The sequence below is a fragment of the Thunnus albacares genome, chromosome 11, assembly GCF_914725855.1.
Source record: "Thunnus albacares chromosome 11, fThuAlb1.1, whole genome shotgun sequence".
NCBI lineage: Eukaryota > Metazoa > Chordata > Actinopteri > Scombriformes > Scombridae > Thunnus > Thunnus albacares.
In genome coordinates, this window is record NC_058116.1 from 27,575,870 (window position 1) to 27,596,477 (window position 20,608).

The 20,608-nt window shown below is 37.4% G+C and overlaps 1 protein-coding gene across 2 annotated transcripts in view; it reads right to left on the bottom strand.

Annotated features, from left to right (window-relative positions):
• LOC122992653 (nck-associated protein 5-like) overlaps positions 1–20,608 on the bottom strand; it is a 94,459-nt gene that overhangs the window by 63,400 nt on the left and 10,451 nt on the right. For both annotated transcript variants that reach the window (XM_044366514.1, XM_044366515.1), the window contains exon 2: positions 9,657–9,792. In XM_044366514.1, coding sequence (XP_044222449.1) covers positions 9,657–9,685 — 29 coding nt within the window. In that variant the 5' untranslated portion in view covers positions 9,686–9,792. The remainder of the gene's footprint in view (positions 1–9,656; positions 9,793–20,608) is intronic.

Here is a 20,608-nt window from a genome sequence, read left to right on the forward strand (position 1 = left end):
ACTCTTTGACTTCAAAGTCCATAAAAAGTCAAGTTGACTCATCAGATGTGAATATGTGCGGACTATAAGGCCAGATGTGTAATGCACGTCATCTTGTGTCAAGGTTGGGGGTTCGAATCCCATCAGGACCACCCCGCATTAGAAGAGCCTACGCGTACAGTGACGGAGGTACTTTGGATCTTAACATGTCCACCAAATGGAATATGCCATGATGTGGAAGACCTACTGCAGTAGATACTCTGTTATGGAGCCAAATGCCGTAAATGTGCAAGTTTAAATGATGGCACATGATAATGCTTGAAAAAGTTTAATGAAACGTGGCTTCATGTTTAGATTTGTTCCACTGAATTTCTCCTATTGGGCTCAACTATCTGTGAATTATCACTCATTCAACTAAATATGACATGTTTATCTAATGCAATGAGGAGGAAATATAATTCTGCGGCGACAGAAAACAGGTCACAAAAACTTCAAGCTCCAGTTATTACTTAGAAAATATGATTATTGTGTGAAAATATATTTTCTTTACATTATTAAAATGCAGCACTGAGTCTGACATGCTGCATGTTTTTTGACTTGTGCTTCACCAAACTGACTGCATCAATCATTTGTTGCCGTTCACTTTCCCCTGCAACAATCACTTCAAGTTAAATTTTCATCTGAAAATTATTCATTTCACCACTTAAGTTACAGCGACTGAAAGGAAAGAAAAACTAAGAAAATCACAAGTAACTGCCAGTTAGTCCACCACCTGACCGTTCACTAAAAGCCATTCTGCAACAGCGGTTGTTCAATCATAGCTTAGCAACCATTTCTCCACATGTTGAAGCCATGTGCATGTAATCTAGAAGAGTGGGTGGTTTCTTTTTTAAGCATTTGCAAAACCAACAACACAAGAGCAAAACTGTAAGAAATGGATTGTACAGCGCCCGGCTAATTAGCTTACCTACAGCTGTGACCTAGTGTTACTTTCAAGCAGCAACTACCACGACTTGAGGCTGAAGCCAACGTGAAAGTACAGTAAATTAAAGTGCAATGCCACCGACGGACGCTAGAGCGAAAGGAAACAGGAAAAGGAAAAAGTCTTGGCTCCAAATGGAAAAGATGGCGCTGACCATCAGCTGCAACTCTGGGCTTCAAACGGGCTCCGATGCAAACCAATAGGTCACAGCTCACTACGTCCATATTTATATATATATATATATGGTTACTTCCAATGCCATGCAGCATATCATCAGCTAACTACATTATTTTCTGAGGCTACAGGTTAAGTAACTCTGTTCAGCCCTGTTCAAAGTTACAAATCCTCGTTTAGGACTGGAACATCCACCCTGTATGAGCACAGATGCTAGTTCGAGTACATCAGAGTTTAGACCAACGATATGGACTCTCTCTTTGTACTGCTCGTTATTTTGTTTGGCAAATTTTACACTCCAGCAACTCCAGCCAAAATTCCAGCCATAATTAATCAGTCATTCCTCATCCTAAAATCCTTTTCTCTTGTTAAAGTGAAGAATACTGTTTAAAAATACAAACATTAAAGCATGTTTTTCTGCAGTAAGCATCCAAACCATCTAGTTATTTTAGAATGAGTAACAGCATGACTAATAGCATTTGTATTTATAATGCTGTACTATAATATTAGGGCTAACGACCGTGCATCCATGAACAATCCTGCTCCTTATTTCCATGTCTTGTACATAGATTATTAACTGGTGAGGATGCTGACTTTTTAGCATAGGAAATGTTGCTTTAACCTCTGTCTCTTAGCATTATATAACTGGTTTTGTAGCCCCCAGTTTTGAAACAAATCAGAAACATACAAAAGTCAGCTGGAGACACAGTTTTCAGCCAGCTCATAGTGTTTTAGTGTTAGCAGTTGATAAAATATAAAGTTTCAGCTGACAAAATCCACAGTCGTCAGCTAGAAATGAGAGGCCTGCTTTTGTTTACTTCTGTAAATATATATATATATAAAGTATATAACATTCATTTGTATAAATTGCATATGTGCCATTCCAAAACTGAAAGAGTTTACAAGTCAGATGTGGTAGTTTTAACCAGAGATTTCTGCATATTTCAGTTACATCTCACAGCACTTGAGCCTGAACATCTCTGCATCACTAAGTGCAACTGTCACAATGCATCATGGAGCTTTTTTTCAACAACGCTAGATTAGACCTGGTCCTCCTTAAAAGTTTAAACTCATCACACTCGCTCCTCATGAAGTCTCACACGTCCACCTGATTCCTATCGAAATTCATGTTATTCATTCATTGCCTGCACTTTTTCCATTCAGTCATCACTCACCCCATGCTGCTTTCCTACTGACTCTCACCGACGCCGGTCGTTAGCCGAGCCACATGGGTTCTCGGCATCCGCGGTTCAGAGTTAGTCATCGCTCTGTGTTTTTGATTGGGCACTGAAGGGAAAGTGGGTCTCCTAGACTCTCTGTGGACCATGTGGGAAATAATGCACAGCTGAGTGCTCCCCGAAAAGGAAAAAAAAACAAGCTCCCACCCTGTCTGGCTGTTCCCTAACAAGGCCTTGGACTCTCCATGCCATCCCGGTCTCCAGACTGCAATCTGGCAGGAGAGACGTCTGTGTTCAACCTCATTTCAAAGGTGCCATTCAATGAACACTGGATTTGTGCCCCTGCTCTCAGCTGGTTAGAAACAGAATTTGGCAAAATTTTCCATTATGGTGCTGGCTACAGTGAAACCTTTGCATAAAGATAAAATTGTTCTGATTGTATTGGGTTTTTTTTTTTTTAATTGTAGCATAACTCACATTCACCACAAATTACCATGTTGGCCTGAATATAAAACAATGTTTTTATCCCCAAATTACGCTTGAAAAAGTGGGGTCGATCCTTTTTGAGTGGAGCGAGTACAACTGTAACACCGGCTCCAACAGAGAGTGTTGCATTATGGGTTGTTTGTAGCCTTAATATTGCTAGGTTAGTGACTTTCTTCCTATCTGTTTATGATAAGTCTTTTAGAGTTAGTCAGCACTAACAGTGTTTCCTTAGCTCAGTTTCACCCGGAGGAATTTCTCAAGGAGTAACATGTTTTTCTGCCACAGAGGAAATAAATTCATGATGAGTGAAAATAAGTCCAAACCATCTTCCGATGTCTTTACTGCAGAAACAGTGAGGATTAAATCATCTGTCAAGCAGCCAGATGATGAGGAGCTCAAAGAGACAGTCTGAAAAATGTTAATTGCCAGAGAAAATAATTTCGAACTCTTCCAAGAGTCTGACAGGAGAGTGAGTGTGTGACCGATAGAAAAGCTACTCAAATGTGCAATTTACGTTCTGCTTTAATGAGAGTATTTTACATTTACTCCAGAAAAAGCTTCAAGGATGAGGACTCTCTTTTTCTTGGATTTATAGTATCTCAGGGAAACCTTCACAACAGGATGAGTGTTTGTATCTTCAAAAAGTCTTTCTTTCCAAAACAACTGTAAGAAAAGTGGGGGTCTTAGGCCCCATAGCTTATTAGCTGTGTTGCATCATCTATTTTTATTTAATCTCCTCTGTCGGAGTTAAAACTGTTCCACAACAGAGACGTGGTTTGCAGACAGTTATGAGGCAGGAGTGTCCATGATATGTACACTACTTTCTGCTAACAATCCTGAGAGTTACTGTTGGTTGAATGGTTAGTAAGTGTCCGAAAATCTCGATTGCTGCTCACTATTGTGTGAACTATTTAGAATCAGATTTATTCGCCAAGTAGCAAGTATAAGGAATTCATTGTGGTCCAGATGTCAACAGAAAAGAAATAAACATGAACATTAAACAGTAAAAGGAAGCAGAAACATGATAGAGTAAGAAAGGGACAGTAAAAACAAAGGTTCTGTGTAGTGGAGCTGGACTATGTGCTTGGATATTGACATAATAAAAACTGTATATAGTTATATAGTTAACAATTAAAAAATAAAATTTATATATATCTACACAGTGCAGGACAGACAGAGACACTATATTAACGGTAGTGAATGAGTGAGTAAGGGAGAGATATTATGAGACTGGCTTAGGTTACTCATAAAGGTATACTATGCAGGATTTTCCTTAAAAACAATGCATATACTCAAACAAAAATAATCCCTAAATAAAAAAAAATAATAAGAGACTCTGCCCTTTGCCTGTATTTTCATATTTTCTTATTATTTTGCTGTGTTCGGGACGTTTCTGGGCGTCAAAATCTGGGCAGTGTATATGTAGCCTCCAGCTAATAAGAGCGTGCAGGATGTGAGGTCGGGACTCGTAGCGTAGTGACCAGGTTACATCACTGCCTCCGTCTCTCTCCTCTGCTCCGCTCTGCTCTCTGTCTCTGTGTCATGGATGTATAAAGAGCTGCAGGTCTGTGTGTCTGCTTGACCGAGGGCGGGGCTGAGATACACACACGCAGAGAGCAGAGAGGCCACAGAGGACAGAATGAAGCTCTGAATTCACATGAAATCCAGCAGTGCTGCACCTTCCTGCAGGGTTGTGCTGAGGTGTGGAGGTGTGGGAGTGTTTATTTGTGCTTTAGAACAAAACCACTGCAAAACAATCATAAAATAACATTTTATTTATCTGATTTATGGCTTTGTTCTTGCCAGCGCCACTCGCTCTCTTCATTCACACTCTAGCTCACTCGACCACTGCTGCTCTCTCTGTGTTAGCCAGGGAGGAGGGACCAACTTTGAATGCTATGCGTTTACAAACACCAACTGATAAATCAAATATAATATATATATTTTAACCCTATGTTCTTCATTACATACACACTTTACTATCATATGTATACACATTTGTGCACCCATGCATGTGTTTACAGTATGTATATGATGCTCCAGTAAGCGTGCATAGATATTTGTCTTAAATGGAAATGACCCTTCCTTCTTACCAGAGGGGTTTCTGCTGCTCTGTGACATTTAACCACAGGCTACACTTTTCAAAGCAGCTCATCGTGTCCAACAATGTATGAATGAATGGCCTAGTTTCACACTCCACCACTAACGTGACCTCTTTCCCCATTTCACTGAAAACTGAAGCGAGCCCGAGCTGTGTGGGGAAGCACCTCGCTGCTTTTCATCTGTGTATCTACAACACACTGATGCATTTAGGCTTATTTAAATATTGCGTAGTAAAAGAGAGGCACTTGGCATTAGTTGATGAATCGATTAGTCAATCAAAAGAAAATTAATTGAAATTAAATTAAAATGCCCAAAATTTGATGGTTCCAGGTTCTTTAATGTGAGAATTTGCTGGTCTACTTGGTCTTACATGATAGTAAATTGAATATGTACAGGTTCTGGACTGTTTATTGAACATAACAAGACATTTAATGACGACACCTTGTGCTCTAGGATATTGTAGTGGACATTTTTCACTGTTTTCTGATGTCTTATCAAACGAGTATATCGAGAAAATAGACAGATTAATCAATAATGATAGTAATTGTTAGTTGCAGCCCTAGTCACTATCAAAGTACTGGATCCCACAGCAGCCACTTCATAACAATGTTACACAAAGTGTGTTTCTAAAACAAAGGTAGTTTTGGCTGTCCACATATAATCCATCTGTAAATATACTAAATATTGTGCTACAATATTATCACTCCAACACAGACTTCTAATATTCATTTTTATGTGGATGACACAGTCTTACTGCATGCACTGTTTACTCCTGGTCAATACCCGGTACATTCATCTCATTCTCCTCTATTTAATATTTAATATTTAATATTTTAATCTGTAGCTGCTCCTCTCATCAGAATATATTTTTATTTTATATCTTACATTTTTCTTCTATTGTAAAATTCTTCTTTTTATATTATTTGGGACCTCTTATTTTTGTGTATATGTTTTTTTCAGTTCATTGTTTAGCTGTCTGGCTGCAACTTTACCGTTTTGGTTCACTCTCAGCACTTTCATAGTGTCATTTTGGTTTGCTGGTAAACATAGTGGAGCATTTAGCAGCTAAAGAGCCAGATATTTCTCTCAGGAGGTGGTAGAGAACAAAAACAGAGCTAAAACAGAGTGAATATTGGACTTACATTCACCAGGTGGACAGAAACACAACTCAAAATAAATAATAATGTTGCTGAATGTGGAAATAAGCAACTGTTCGCTAAAAAGTTCCAACAACTTAAAAGGTGATTATATGTCATGTTGTGTTCACTATTTGTTTCTGCTGAAAACTAATGGCCAAAAAATCAGTTCATGCAGGTTTATGTGTTTTTTAAATTTATTTAGGAACACATAAAACAGTATTTGGAAGTGTATTTGACATTCCCCACAGAAAGTACAGTACTCTAATTCATTGTTTAGTGATATAATGCACATAAAGACATGTATGTACATACTCTCTATGTATTTATGTAATATACACAAATAGAGGAAGCAGTTTAAATCTTAATGTAGATGCTTAAAAGAAAGCATCTTAAAAAAATTATTATTTTCTTTTTGTTTGAGAAAGAGATGAACATTGTTTTAATGTTTGTAAAAACAAATGTGGTGAATGATGAGAAAGAAATTAAGAAAAAAGATTAAGATTTTTAAAAAAAGATCTCAAATGGTGCATTAACAAATTACTCTGAGATCATTCGGTGTTTGTTAATGGTATAAAAAGCAGTAATCAACCAACAGAGAATCAAATTGAAACCATCCAGATCTTTTCATGTGGAAAGTATTAAAAAAACTGAGTAGTCAGTTTTAAGTTTTTAGTAATAAAGTTGTTCTCTAAAATATCCAGAGCTTCACCTGCACCACTAAAAGCTGCATTGGATGAGATGCTACATGTATGATTAAACTGACCTCAGTAGAATGAGGTAATTTACACAAAACAAGCTATTTAATGGAAACTTTAACCACTATTTTCCACATTTTTGAAAGCGTAGTTATGTTTTTAGATGTTTTAAAGTACTCTGCAGGTGATTGTCACATCACATCCCACCCTCTCTGTGCTAACTAGCAAAGGGGAGGGGAAAAAATCTAATTTTCCTTAATATGGGGCAACGGTTCAAATATCTTCTGCATGGCGGACGAGAATTAACTCACAGTCACAAATCCTTGTGGGTCTAATCTCACACCTCGCTGAGTTTATGCAGATGGGATCGAACTTCGATCATGGGGGGCCGTCAGCAGCCTAACAGTTGGCTGGACGTAATGCTTGGTTATTATTTCCCTTTATCACATGCTGGGAGGGGAGATCAATAAGAGTTGACACTTCTTATCAAGTTTTAGTGTCGGGCACTCCAATAAAACAAGTACATTTTTTTGTTTCACAGACAATCTCTACATGTGGTGGGCTCTCAAGTTAATGAAAGTGTTGGATGTCACCACAGAGGCCGAGTAGTTTAACATATTTGATGTTTGGCCTTTGATGGATGTGTGCTATGCGTTATGTTTGTCGCTCAGTTGGACGGCTTGTCATTGAGCTGTGGCCACCGGCTTTGAATATATCAACATATATTCAAAGTGCAGTGATGGAGGGGAAACTTTTTCAAACATTGTACTTCACAGAAAAAACCTCATGTCACCCTAACTGACTACAATAACACACTAAATGATGTGAATTTTTGTGAGTTCCGTTCTTGATCACGGAGTATTTTGCAGCACTGAATACTGAAATCAGCTCCTATATTACATTACCCCATCACCATTTTATGATGTGACAACGCTATGGTTAAGGTCTGCTGAGGTTTAGGCAGAAAAAATTACTTGGTTAGGTTTAGGAGAAGATTATGGTTTTGGTCAAAATAAGTTCTTTGCTTAAGGGAAACTCCAGGGTCTCACCAATACAGTGGGGATAATATTATTGGCCGATATTAGGTTATCACACATATATCAGTATCGGAATACAGTATGTGTGCTGATATGTATCTAAAAAGCACAGTACAAAAATGCCAAAGACATTTTATATCATTTAGAAAGAGTTGTTTATTTTTCAACTGTAAAATTTTGTGCGCAGTACATATATTTTTTACAATTCAACAACCAAAGTAAAGGGATTCTTATTGTTAATGTTTTTTATGTTTATTATAAACTTGAGGGAAAAAACAGACCTATTCCTAGTGAGGTGTTGGTTGCAAAAAGTGGAAATGCTGCACACTCATAACTGTTGAATTTATTTCAATATATGAAGATCAACATTTTGGCAAACTGCCTTTTTTGGAATAAAATCCTGTATTCCAAAGAAGACAGTAATAAATTGTCTGACATATCATCATCTGATTTTATCAAATTCCAAAATATTGATATCAGTATCATGTCTCTCCACTGGCTCCTGGTAGCAGCTTGCATCAAGTTCAAATCTATCACGCTTGCCTTCCTTCAAGGCCACCAATGAAACTGCAGCTTCCTACAGTGAGTCACTCATCAGACCATATGTCCCCTCCCTTCCTCTCCGGTCAGCAAATGAATGACGTCTGGTAATACCATCACTGCCTGGTACGAAATCACAATCCACACTCTTCTCTTTTGTGGTTCCGTGATGGTGGACTGAGCTACGCAGCTCCACACGATCTGCTGACTCACTTGGTGCATTCAACAAATGCCTGAAATGTCTCAACACTTGAGCCCCTTAGCCTTTTAGCACTTTGTTGATTGCTGCACTGTGGTATTTCTTGTGCACTTGTCTACTTCCAGTTGTTTCTTACTTTAATTTTTTTTTTTTTTTTTTAAACTTCTTGTCTGGCATCAGCTCATAGACTGTAACAAGAAATAATGGAAGTGGCCACCATGACGTCACCCATTAGTTTGTTGGCTCCCGTTTTGAGGCCCCGCGTTCGCATTTTGACCGTCACCATCTCATATTTTTGGAGCTAGAAACGACCATATTTGGACGAGAGGGTGGAGCTGACCCTAGTGCTAGCTTCTAGCTTGGTTAGCACTGTGCACAGTCTGTGATTAACTGTGATAATGCTAATGCTAATACTAATTTTCGCTAGTGAAAAACAGGCTTAAAACCATTAAAACAAAATGCACTTACTGGAAAAACTTAACATCCAACTCCTTAAAGGGTCTTTTAGTACAAGCAAACGCTGAACAAGACTTTTTTTAGGTGACCAAAATGTTACAATTAACTTTCATGAACTGAAAACACACTTAAATAGTGACGGCAACGCCTATACTCTGTGACTCTGGGGTTACATCATGGTTACGTTACCTAACCAACGTTGGCGCCCTCAAGCATACACTGCTTTATCGTCTATTTTACTCTCAATGGGACCATAATTTACTAAATGAACATAATGCTGTATTGAAGAAGACTTGAAACTAGCAATTGAGACCATAAACTCATTAGGAAAGTGTTTACTGAGAAAATAAATCAAGTGAGAAGTATTGTCATTTCCTCTTTTTGGAGCGAGTGGAGTCGCCCCCTGCTGGCCATTAGACAGACTGCAGGTTTAATTCAATTCCACATTGGCTTCATTTTTCAGACCCGGAGCTACCCGCTTGCATCAGCTACTTGAGAGTTTGTACATGGCTCTCTCTGATTCACTGTCCTCTAACACTTTATTGTCTTACCTCGCTTGTAAGTCACTTTGGATAAAAGCATCTGCCAAATGACAAAATGTAAATAAATATATCAGTCAGGCTCTAGAGGAGTAATTTACAGTATCTCAGTGTGTGTGGGTTGGTTGTCGGTGTGGTGAAGGTGCTACCTGGAGAAGTGCTGCTGCAGTGTCACCATCTGCCGTCCACCCTGCTGAGACTTCACCCTCTCCCTTCTCTCCACGCCCAGATGTTGTTTGTTCTCCAGCTGGGGATTATTATTATGGATCAGTCTTGGTGGCGTAGCTGCAGGGGAGAGGAGTGAACACAGTTAGTTTGTTGTTAATGTTGCATATCATAATCCCACTGAAAATTTTAAAAATACAGTACATCTGTTCACTTCCCCCTTTTTCCCCTAAAAGGACAGTTTGTCAGTAAGTTTACTTGTTTGGGAAAGAGCAGGACCAGTGTGCAGCCCCTCCTCTCTGCACCTCGCACAATGTAGTTTTGAATTAGCGTCGAAATCCATGTTTTCCCCACAGCTGACAGGTTGTGAGTTAGATAAACTCCCTCCTCATGACATTTAAACAGAGCCCTTGGTTAAACTGTCATTTTGGAAACAAATACCTGTGTTTCAAACAAAAAAAACCTTCAAAGATGCCCTTATGTTGTAAAAATTATAATAACCGTATGACCTCATGGCTCGTCCTTCAGGTGTTTACCTGTCTGGATATTTCTGAACTGAAAAAAGCTGAGCCACATTCAAAAGAGATTTAACATTGTCTGAAAATGACAGGTGGTGTGTTCAATGCGGGCAAATCTTTAGATGCATTCAGGAAAACAAAAAATGCTGGTGTAGGGCTGAAAACATTTTGTACATAGAGTAGGATGAACAAAAACATGTCTGAAGGATAGACTGTCTCAACAAATATATGCAATAAAGTGGGAAAATGTGGACTATTCAATGTCAAAGCGTTGGATTGTTTATTGAAAACTGAGGGTTTGGAATGGGTAAAACCATTAATTACCAATTGTTACAATGCCGACCTTGTTTATCAAACTGCTTTTAAAAAAATCTTCTTCCTATCAATGTCATGTCAGATACTGAAGATTCATACAATGTCTTTTTTATGCACATTGCACAATGCTTGACACAGTCAAATAGCTCCCTCTTAATACATACGTCAGTTTAATTTCTGTCATTTTATTAACTTTCCTTATTGTTTAAATGTTTTTGTTCCTTATACTCCCCATTTATGGTCCCCTTTGTGTCTCAGGAAGTTGGTATAAAAGCTTTCATGTTTCAGGCTTCTGATGGGAATAAGTTACCTGTAAATATTTGTTCTCTGTCATCATTTGGCTTATTTAAAAGGCACCAGCTACGGCTGCCAAACCGGTGAAGTAATTTGCCGACTAAGTGGATTCAGTGCCAATAGTCCACAGGCTGTTGGTCTAGACTGGTTTTCCGTGCTGATAGTAGTTTGTTCTATTGGCACATAAACACAATTTTAACAGGAGCAGGACATTATTCGAGGGGGGAACAGACTTCGACACAACACCGGACCTCTTGTAGACCACTAACTGGACATTTTTTACCATCACATCAGGCATTTTGGTGCCGTTAAACAGGACATTTTTCCAGCATTTTACTGTTTTAACCCATGATCTTCCCCTAACCCTAACCAAGTGGTTTTTATGCCTAAACCCAAACCATGGAAAGGATTGTTGTATCACCTGCAAACAAAAAAGTTCCTCCATTTTGAAACCATTTGAATTTGGTCATGTGATCTCGCACAATCAGTACCAATGTGCATGTGTATTAATTCTGTACCGACAATAAACTGACTATTAACATGGAGGAACCAATAGCCACTTCCTATTTAAATTGTTTTCTTTCCTTAAAAACAAATTGCATATGTTTTCAGTAAAGTTATCACCGACTGTTACATATAAACTGATCATTTTTCTTTTGATTGTGTCAAGTCTAAGGTTGTTTTCTCGGTTGTTTTCATTTGTGCACACACTTCTCCAGAGAGAGACTTTGGATTTTCAAACCTGATGCAACAATATATCCAGGCTTAAATTAAGTTTGAAACTGATTTCAGACCCTTTTTTGGTGAAACATTTATTTCGATACAAAAATGTTTATTATTTTGTCTGTTTTTCATTTGAGTAAATAACCATAGCTGCACTCTATTTGGCTGTGCCCGCGTGCCACTTGAAACCCTCTTGAATGGAGTGCAGGTGGCACATGAAGCGGCTGATATGACGCTGATCTTCATCAGCTGATAAACAATGGATGATAAATTGAAAACAGCGATGGCAGTGGTTCTCGTTGAAGACGAGATATCACAGGATGAGCCAGATATCAGTCGGACCGATGCCATTTTAGCAACTCTAATATTATCTCATTAAGCAACACATGTTTCTGCTTCTGAGTTGCAAAAAGGGAATACATTAAATATCACTGAATTATTACTGGAATATTATTGAATATTATCCCAAAGAACCCAGATACCAAGACACTATCATAATATCAAATGTGATTTTTGGTTATTTAATTTCATTCAATCATGATTTTACACAATCAAGGTCAAGGAATGAAGTTCAACATAATATTTCTAATTAATATTCAGACATCACTCAGGACAACATGTTACACCATGGCTTACACAGTATGCAACTATCAGTGAGAGCAAACTTTATACTTTGCACAAATTGCAAGTGTGTGCCAAATGTAAATGGAGCAGAAATCACACCCATCTGGCACAAATCAGCACTGTGCCGGTCGAGTTTTGAAGTGCAACCATTGTTTATTTTCTGTTTATGATTTAATTAGTTATTTTGGAGTTCGTTTTTTGTTTTTGTTTTTGTTTTTTGGGCGGGCTGTGAAATCTTGGAAGTAATCTCTTAATGACACTCATTATCTCACACCTGTTGTCCTAATTACCCAGTGAGGAAATACCCCTGAATGGATGTATAAAAGGGTCAGGCTCAGGTATTGTCTCTTCGTTTGAACCTCGATGAAGAGCTGCCAAGGTTGAAACCAGTTTTTTAATCATCATGAGCACATTGTGTGACTAACTAAGTCTTTTTTTTATCAAAATGTTCCTGCTCCTCTACTAAGTTTGTTCTTGTTCTGAAGTTTGTATTTGTGACATTAATATGAGTCTTCACCGTATCTCTATAAATTACTCTGTGCCTCTTAATACTTTCTTTGCATCAACTTAATAGGAATTTTTATGAGGAGAGGCTAATTCTTTCTTTAGTGTCAATTGGAGTGATATGAAGAGGCCAGCTGAAGTGCCAATCAAAATGATAATAGTTCCCAGACTATTTCAGAAGTAATCAGTCTGGGTGAGTTTAATCTGCTCTGGTAGCCTTTTGCTACAGGTTTGGCTCCCTGTGACTCACTTTACCAATCGCTTTACATCATTTCTTCTCCACCACACGCTGCTGCAGTACAGAAACAAAAGCTGTGGAGTTTTACGGAGGCATGTAACTAATTACCATTGTTATAATTGCTGTGCTGTACTTTTTATGTGTCATAAAACCATTCTGGACTCACTGCTGCGGATTTCGAATCATATTCACATCAATTTAATAATGGATAATTAGATAATTGGAGCACACAAATGCTTTTTTTGGTCAATAATGTAAGTGAACATTGTTTCATTTTTGCATAATTTAAATGTTTTACTGTGAGACTACTGCCACTATTACTACTGCTGTCACCACCACTATAGACCTCTTTCATTATTTACATGTCATAGCAGGTAAAGCACAACTAATAACACTGACAATGACTCAGACTGTGTCGTTCACTCATTCACTACTCCCCATAGACAAATCCTGGTTATAGGCGAATGAAGACAAGCCACTAATTTCTGTAAAAGATTTCACTTTTTGAGTGGTTTTATTCCAAGAAATATGTCCAGGAGAACCCATAAAAGTGGTTATATGTTGAAAATATAGTCATCAAATGCCATTAAAATAAAGGTTATATACTAACCTTTGGTGAGACGGCAAAACGTCTTTTCTGTTCTGTGCTCTTATCAGCTGCTCCAGCTGTGAACTTTAAGTTTGGAAGAAAGAAAAAGCCATAAGCCTCTGCTCCATTAAATATATTTTACTTTATTTTACTCATAAATCTCCACTAAATCCACATCCAGACTGAAGAGGTTGGACAGAAGAGGTACATTAATGTTTTTTCCCGAAAAGCCTGTGTCAACTCATAACCAAAATCAGACTAATACTTTTAGACTGAATACTGTAACTTATTGGAGAACTGCCGTCCGCGATGAACCCAAACATCTCTGCTTTCACTGTCAGTGTAAATGTGCTTGTTTGCACTCTGCCACCCAACTGGAGTGTTTTCCTCTCTAAAAGGTCCCCCATTAAACACACGCTAGCTTTGTTTTTCTTGTGATTGAAAAGCACAATAAATGTCAGAGTTTGTCTCTGTGACACTCATGTAGGAAACATTAACAGCTCTCATGTTACATTAGGATATGTGAGGACTGTAATAATGGCTCTAATGTGGACTGAATAATGTCATCCAATGGGAGAGCCGTGATCACAATCAGATTAACTGTAAAACAACATAGATTATTTAGATCGATTTGTTTAGACTGTATTAATAAATACAAAATAGCCACAAAGCTAAAGTGCTTTACAGGTAACTTAAACAAGTCTCTCTCTGCTACCAGAGAATTTTTGGCATTCATGTTTAAAAATGACTGAAGTGATTAATCAGTTATCAAAATTGTTGCAAATTAATTTTCTGTCAATCGACTAATCGATTAATCAACCAATTACTTCAGCTCTAGACGACTATAATGAGGGTCAATAGGGGCCCAAAAACAAACTTTTGTCCCAGGAGCCACATAGGAGGTGAATAGTGTACTGTATGTACTGTATTTATCTACATACATTTAACAGAATGTTTACTTTTCATGTAAAATGTTTTATCATTATAAAGCTTAAGTAGTACAGTAGGGTCACAACAGAAAATAGTGACTGTGTGGATATTTATCTCAATTAAACATGGTTAAAAAAACAGATTTGCGTCACCATTGCTGAGCTAAAATAGATCACACAGAGGTGTGTTCAGAGAGTCGCACCCACTCGCATTTCAACAGAAGCTAAGACACCCACACATGGCAATCTGAGACTACAGGGTCATTACAAAAGATCATTCAATTAACTGAATGTATTTTAATTATCAGTCTAGGAGCTGATTTGAAGATGAACACATTGCCGTTGTAGGAAAGTAACTGCTGTTGCAAAATGATTGTTACAAAAGTAAGACACTATTACATTTCTCCTATTGATTGATGACCAAAGCATCACCCTGAATCACCCTTCATGCCAGGGACAAAAGGGACAAAACTGATGGGTTTTTAAATTACCCAACACCACTTTCTATGTAATATATATATTTTTTTTATTTTAAAGAATGTATTAATCTGTTTGTGCTTCTTGTTTGCTTGTCCTTCAACCCATAAGTGCTATAAACACAATGAATGAGAGCAGGTCTGCACTTAAACTGATAAAAAATAAATTGAGTACTTTCATTCTTTAGATACAAACTAAGGGACAAGACCATTATATCATACAGAGACACAGGAGTCCAAATGAACTGATATGCTTGGAATGATCTCTAAAAATGTTACCTAATCTTTTACAGGCCTTCAGGGTGTTTTTACAGTAAAAAAGAAAAAAAATAAATAAATTTGAGGGACTTGGCAAGTATGTAAAATCTGAATCAACGCTGCCATCCAGTGGTGTTTGCAGATCACTACCACTGTGTATTTTAAACAAGAGAGGAAGGAGGTTCATTTCTGACCTTGGAACCATTACATCATTACACATTCATTACATAGTCTCACCACAAGATCCATGGTGGTATCAGGAATTAACTTTTAATTTAAACTTTTAAAGTCCTTAAGGTCCTCAGAAAAAATGAAGATTTGAACTCCTGCAATTCCATGAGAACCAGGTAAACATTCATCTGCTGAGGAAGGCCATGTGATATGATCAAAATCTCAAGAACAGCCTCTGAATGGATCTTTGTGGGGAAATATTTCTCCAAAAAAAAAAAGAGTCTGAGAAATCTTATTTGGAACACTTATTGTTTATACATGTTAAAAAGAAAGATTCTGAACACAAACATGCTATAAAAAAACATAGCATGGGTTATCCAGTGACACATAACAGCAGTTATTCTTTATTAAGGATTGAAGGTGGACACATCCTGTTAGGATTTTTTTGGTGGGGGAGGGCTTATAAAAGTCAGGTTAGGACTTATTTGTGGAACAGGGTCACAGATTTGTAATGAAATCTGCAATGACGTTACTTTAGCTGTCAAATTGTTCTTGTATTTTGATGTGGGAGTTATTATTTTCCATTTCTTAAATTGTGGTGATGTTTTTTGGGATTTAATGATTGTATTGTTTAGTTTTTATGTTGAATGTCTTGTGTTTCTTTATGTTTCTCTGTCTTTTTTTGCATCATGGAACCAAGCTCTCACTTTAACATCTTATCCCTTGGATCTTTGTTTTTGTCTGTAATACATAAATAAATCATATCATATCAATCATAGACTCACATACATGTTTTTATTTCAGTTGCTTACCTCTGTTTACTTCTATTTTTTGTTTCCTAACACATAGTCTCTGTTGCTTTGTGTGTTATCAGTCCTTTGGTTTTTGAGTTTTGGGGAAATACTTTTAGAATGATACTCAGTACCATCCACCTGTTGACCCAGTTATCCAGTGATGACACAATGAGGACTTGCATCACATCTAGCTTTTGCACTGCTCATTTTTACACGACCGCTGCTGATAGATAGGACTCATTGCCTAATCTTGCAGTCTTATCTATATTGAACGATGTCAGTTATCAGTATGCAGTACAACAGGACTGAAGTTGGGTGAGCATTCCAGGGTGAGGCCTCTGGCAGGTGACACTATTCTAGGCCTGACCAAAACAAGCTTTAAACTGCCTTTTAATCCTACTCTGAGCCAAGCAAAGAGCAGATACTCATCTCTTGACCTGGCCTTATATCTGCACTGCATCTGCTTAGGGTAAACTGTTGTGGCTTGATAGGCAGTATCATCTTAATGCCATGGCCCACTCAGTGTTCCAGCCACCATCCCTGCTTATAGCTCCACTAGACTATCAAAATCTTTAACACAATTCTCCGACCTAAAGCATCCTTTAAACCTACTCTTATCCAAGGAAAGAGCACATGCTCGATCGCTTGATCCAGGTTTATATCTACAGTGTGTCAGCTTAGGTTAAACTACAGTGGCTGGCCCCACTGGTTGATAGTCAACCTTATCTGAATGCCATGGTCCGCTCAGTTATCCAACCACCATCACCACATAACTGGTTCCACTGGTCTTACCATTAGCCATAGTTAGCAACCCCTTTGGTATGAGAAATCTCTAAATTGAATTGAATTACAAGAGAAAAGAAAGTGTTTGTCAGGTCAACAGGTGGGCACCCTCGGTGTTTTGTTGCATTGGGCCAATGACAGCAAGAAAGCTCAACAGTGTGTTCGGGCGTCCCAGAAGTCTTTACCTGCACCCTCAACACAAACCCCTCTATATTAACTTTTGTCGACAATATCACCAGCTAACATCATCAGCTTACAGCATGTTAACCAACTACTAGCAGCTAACACCATGTCAAGCTAACAAGCATGTTGCTACCACCACCAGCATGTTGCTCAACCACCAAGCAACAGCCAATCACCCTCAGCTAACTCACCTTAGCATGCAACAAAGCATCCTGTCTACCACATCACATCAAGCTAACTAGCATTCTAATAATATGTTAGCTAACATGCTGCCTGAGCCACCAAATGAACCAAGCACAAACAACCTGTTAAGCTAACTGGCACATTAAGATAACTAGCATCCTAAACTAACTAGATATACTGCCTGAGCCACCAAATAATCAAACAATCCTTTAAGATACTTCATTTTATTTATTTATTTATTTTTCTTGTTGTAGTTTTGTTTGAGTTATTGTAAATAAATAAAAAAGATAAAAAAGATACTTCATTTTGACATTCAAAGCATACACCTATGTCTTACACCATTAGCCAACAATAAGCTAGCTAACAGACAAAATCATGCTAAGCTCTACACTGTACAGTATGTAATTGCTTGCTGATTATACTACACGATATAACTACTGTACATACTGTTCAGTCTATTTATTGCACACTATAAATGGCATAGCTACTTCCTAGAGTAACAGAATGCCTTTCTTGTCATTGTACAGCAGTACAAAGACATGGAATGTGCAGCTTCCTGAAATGTGCTAGATAAGAACAGGCTATAAATAGAACTTACATGAATAAATAAATTAGAAACACCACTGTACATTCACGGATCCATTTTTGCATACTTAGATGCACATGATTATACATGTACATACTACTAGTAACACACATACACATCAAGTAAAACTAAACTAGTATTGATGGTAAACTTACCGACATTCACAGAAGTCAATTAACTGTACTGACTCTGTTCATCTAGTATGTCCACCTGCTATTAATGCTGTACATGCTTTCACTGTACTTGTTAATTGGTTTCTACTCATATCACATTCACATCCCTTCTGATTTGCTACCACTAATGTGCTGTTCATCCTGTATATTCTGCACATACTGCTCATTCTGTACATTTACTCATCTAATCACATATGCACTTGCCACTGTTTGCACTGGTTAGATTCTAAATGCATTTTGTTGTACTGGTACATACTGTGTGCAAAGACAAGGTGGAATCTAATCTAAAAAATTTAATCTGAAGTATAAAAAGGTCAGAATGAGGCCATGTCTCCTGCTTTAAATCATGCAAATTTACCAAGGTCGAAATGGTTGTTTGTTTTTATGTCTCGTGAAGCAGACATTGTGACGCCTCTCCCATTGTCTCGGAGGCTACCTTCTGGCAACTGGCTGACAGTCGAGGGTCATCGGTGTAATGTGGTTCACCTGAGCCTGCCAGGCTATAAAAGCTGGCTCATGTGCTCACTGTCTCTCTCTTGCTGACATCCACCCTGCATCATCTTCTTTTGGTTTGTTCTAAACACCTTATTATTGATTGTTTTGTCTTAATCTTAGTTGTAATAAATGACATTTGTTTTAAGTATATTCTTGCAAGTTTGTTACAGCATGTAACTTTCTATCTTTGGTCCTACCTTGTTTACATGTATGGTTTGTTTGTTTTTTTTTACATTTTTTCTTTAGGGGAACTAGCATTTGTTTCTTTTTTCCCCTTGATTACATCACTATCTTTTGGACTGTCCTTTAGGTTTCCTGAGAAGTAACAACCAGACTGTCAATCAAGTTACCTGATTTGTTTTTAGATTTAATTGATACTATTGACATGAAGAACCATCTAGTCCAACTTCAACAACACAGAATAGATTCCAAATTAAAAAGTCTGAAAGCAATGCTAAAATATTTTACCCATATGTGGCTATTCACATTGTTATTTCATATTTTTGCACATTTTGTGTGTTCATAAGTTTGAACTTGAACTGATTTCTGTTACAGATTTCAATCTAGTTAGTTACACTTTGTTTATTTAATGGCCTTGTGTGGCAACATGAATGTGTTTCTCAGTATTTGTCCAGTAGATGGAGTTCTTCATTCATTTTCCTCCTGCAGTCTTGCATCATCTGAATTTATCACCTGACTCCAGATTGTTATTTTTTAAAATTATTTTTCTGTGTCTCCATCGAGCCACGCTAACTGAAAGGAGAGGTACTGTAGAGAAGAGGAAAAGGATAGAGTCACATGGTACTTCTCACCACATATGACTTTCTTTTCTCTAACAATATGTCTATTTTGAGAGGAATTGAACATATACCTTGATGAGAAAAGATCTAGACTGTAAAGGTGTTTTCTATTTTGTCAAAAAAGAATTGAAATGGTCTTATTTGAAAAATACACAAATTTAATAGATGTGAAAAAGGTTTGTTCTTACTTTATATGTTTTGAGTAGAGCTGCAACAGTTAATCAATTGACAGAAAATTAGTTGGCAGCTATTTTCATAATCAATTAATTGTTTCACTAATAATAAGCACAAATAACAAACATCAAATGTGAGGATTTTCTGCTTTCGCTTGTTTTTAATTATAGTTACCTGAGTACACTTGGGACTCTTGGAAATTGTGATTGGTGTTCTTCACTGTTTCCTGAGGTTTTATTGGCCAAATAATCAATTGATTAATCAAGACAATAATCATCAGATTAATTGCTCTTGTCTTGAGTTGCTGAGAAGATGTGTTATTTTTAGGCTACATTGATCTGTGTGTGAAATCCTAAATTAGTTATTTTACTTTTAAAATTAGGCGCGTTTTGTAATAAATCCTTGTAATGGCTTCTTTGTGCTGTTAATTATTTTGTAAAGAGTAACTGTGTCATGTCTTGAATATTGAATATCTCACTCGAAGCCTTCAAATATACCCATGGCGATGCTGTTTCTATAGGTCAACCTCTTCTATGTGTCCCCAGGGACAAATAAAGGACTCATTTATTTACACAACATTATGAGCCCACAACACTGAAAGGTCTCTATTCTCAGACCTCATTTTCTATTGATATATATACACAGTGGTAACAACTGGCCCGAGTACAAATGTAACAATTACCAACAGAGGTCAGTTTTGTTCTCACTAAACTAAACACAGTGGTAGTTTTCATTCAGTCATTCAGTCATTCATCAACTCGGGAGTGAAATTAAGTGTTTCATTCATAATAGACATTCAGATGTAAAGGATCTAAATAGTGACACAAAGCCACAGTCTAAAATACTCTATTACACACAAAAAACCCCACAAAAGAACAAGTGAGTATTAAAAGTCAGGACTCATGCAGATTATATATATTTTGAGCAGGTTTACATACAAGGTCTTTGACATTGCTCAGTTTTTGTTGGATGCTTACCATCAGCGTATGAGTATGTTTAATTTGTTAAGTTTATATCTGATTTTATGTGTTTGACACAGGTGTCCAAAATACCATGTATTGACTTGCTTTCCTTTTGTTTTGTTCTTGACTCTGTAGGTAATGTAAGCAGTGTTTTGTAAGCCCAT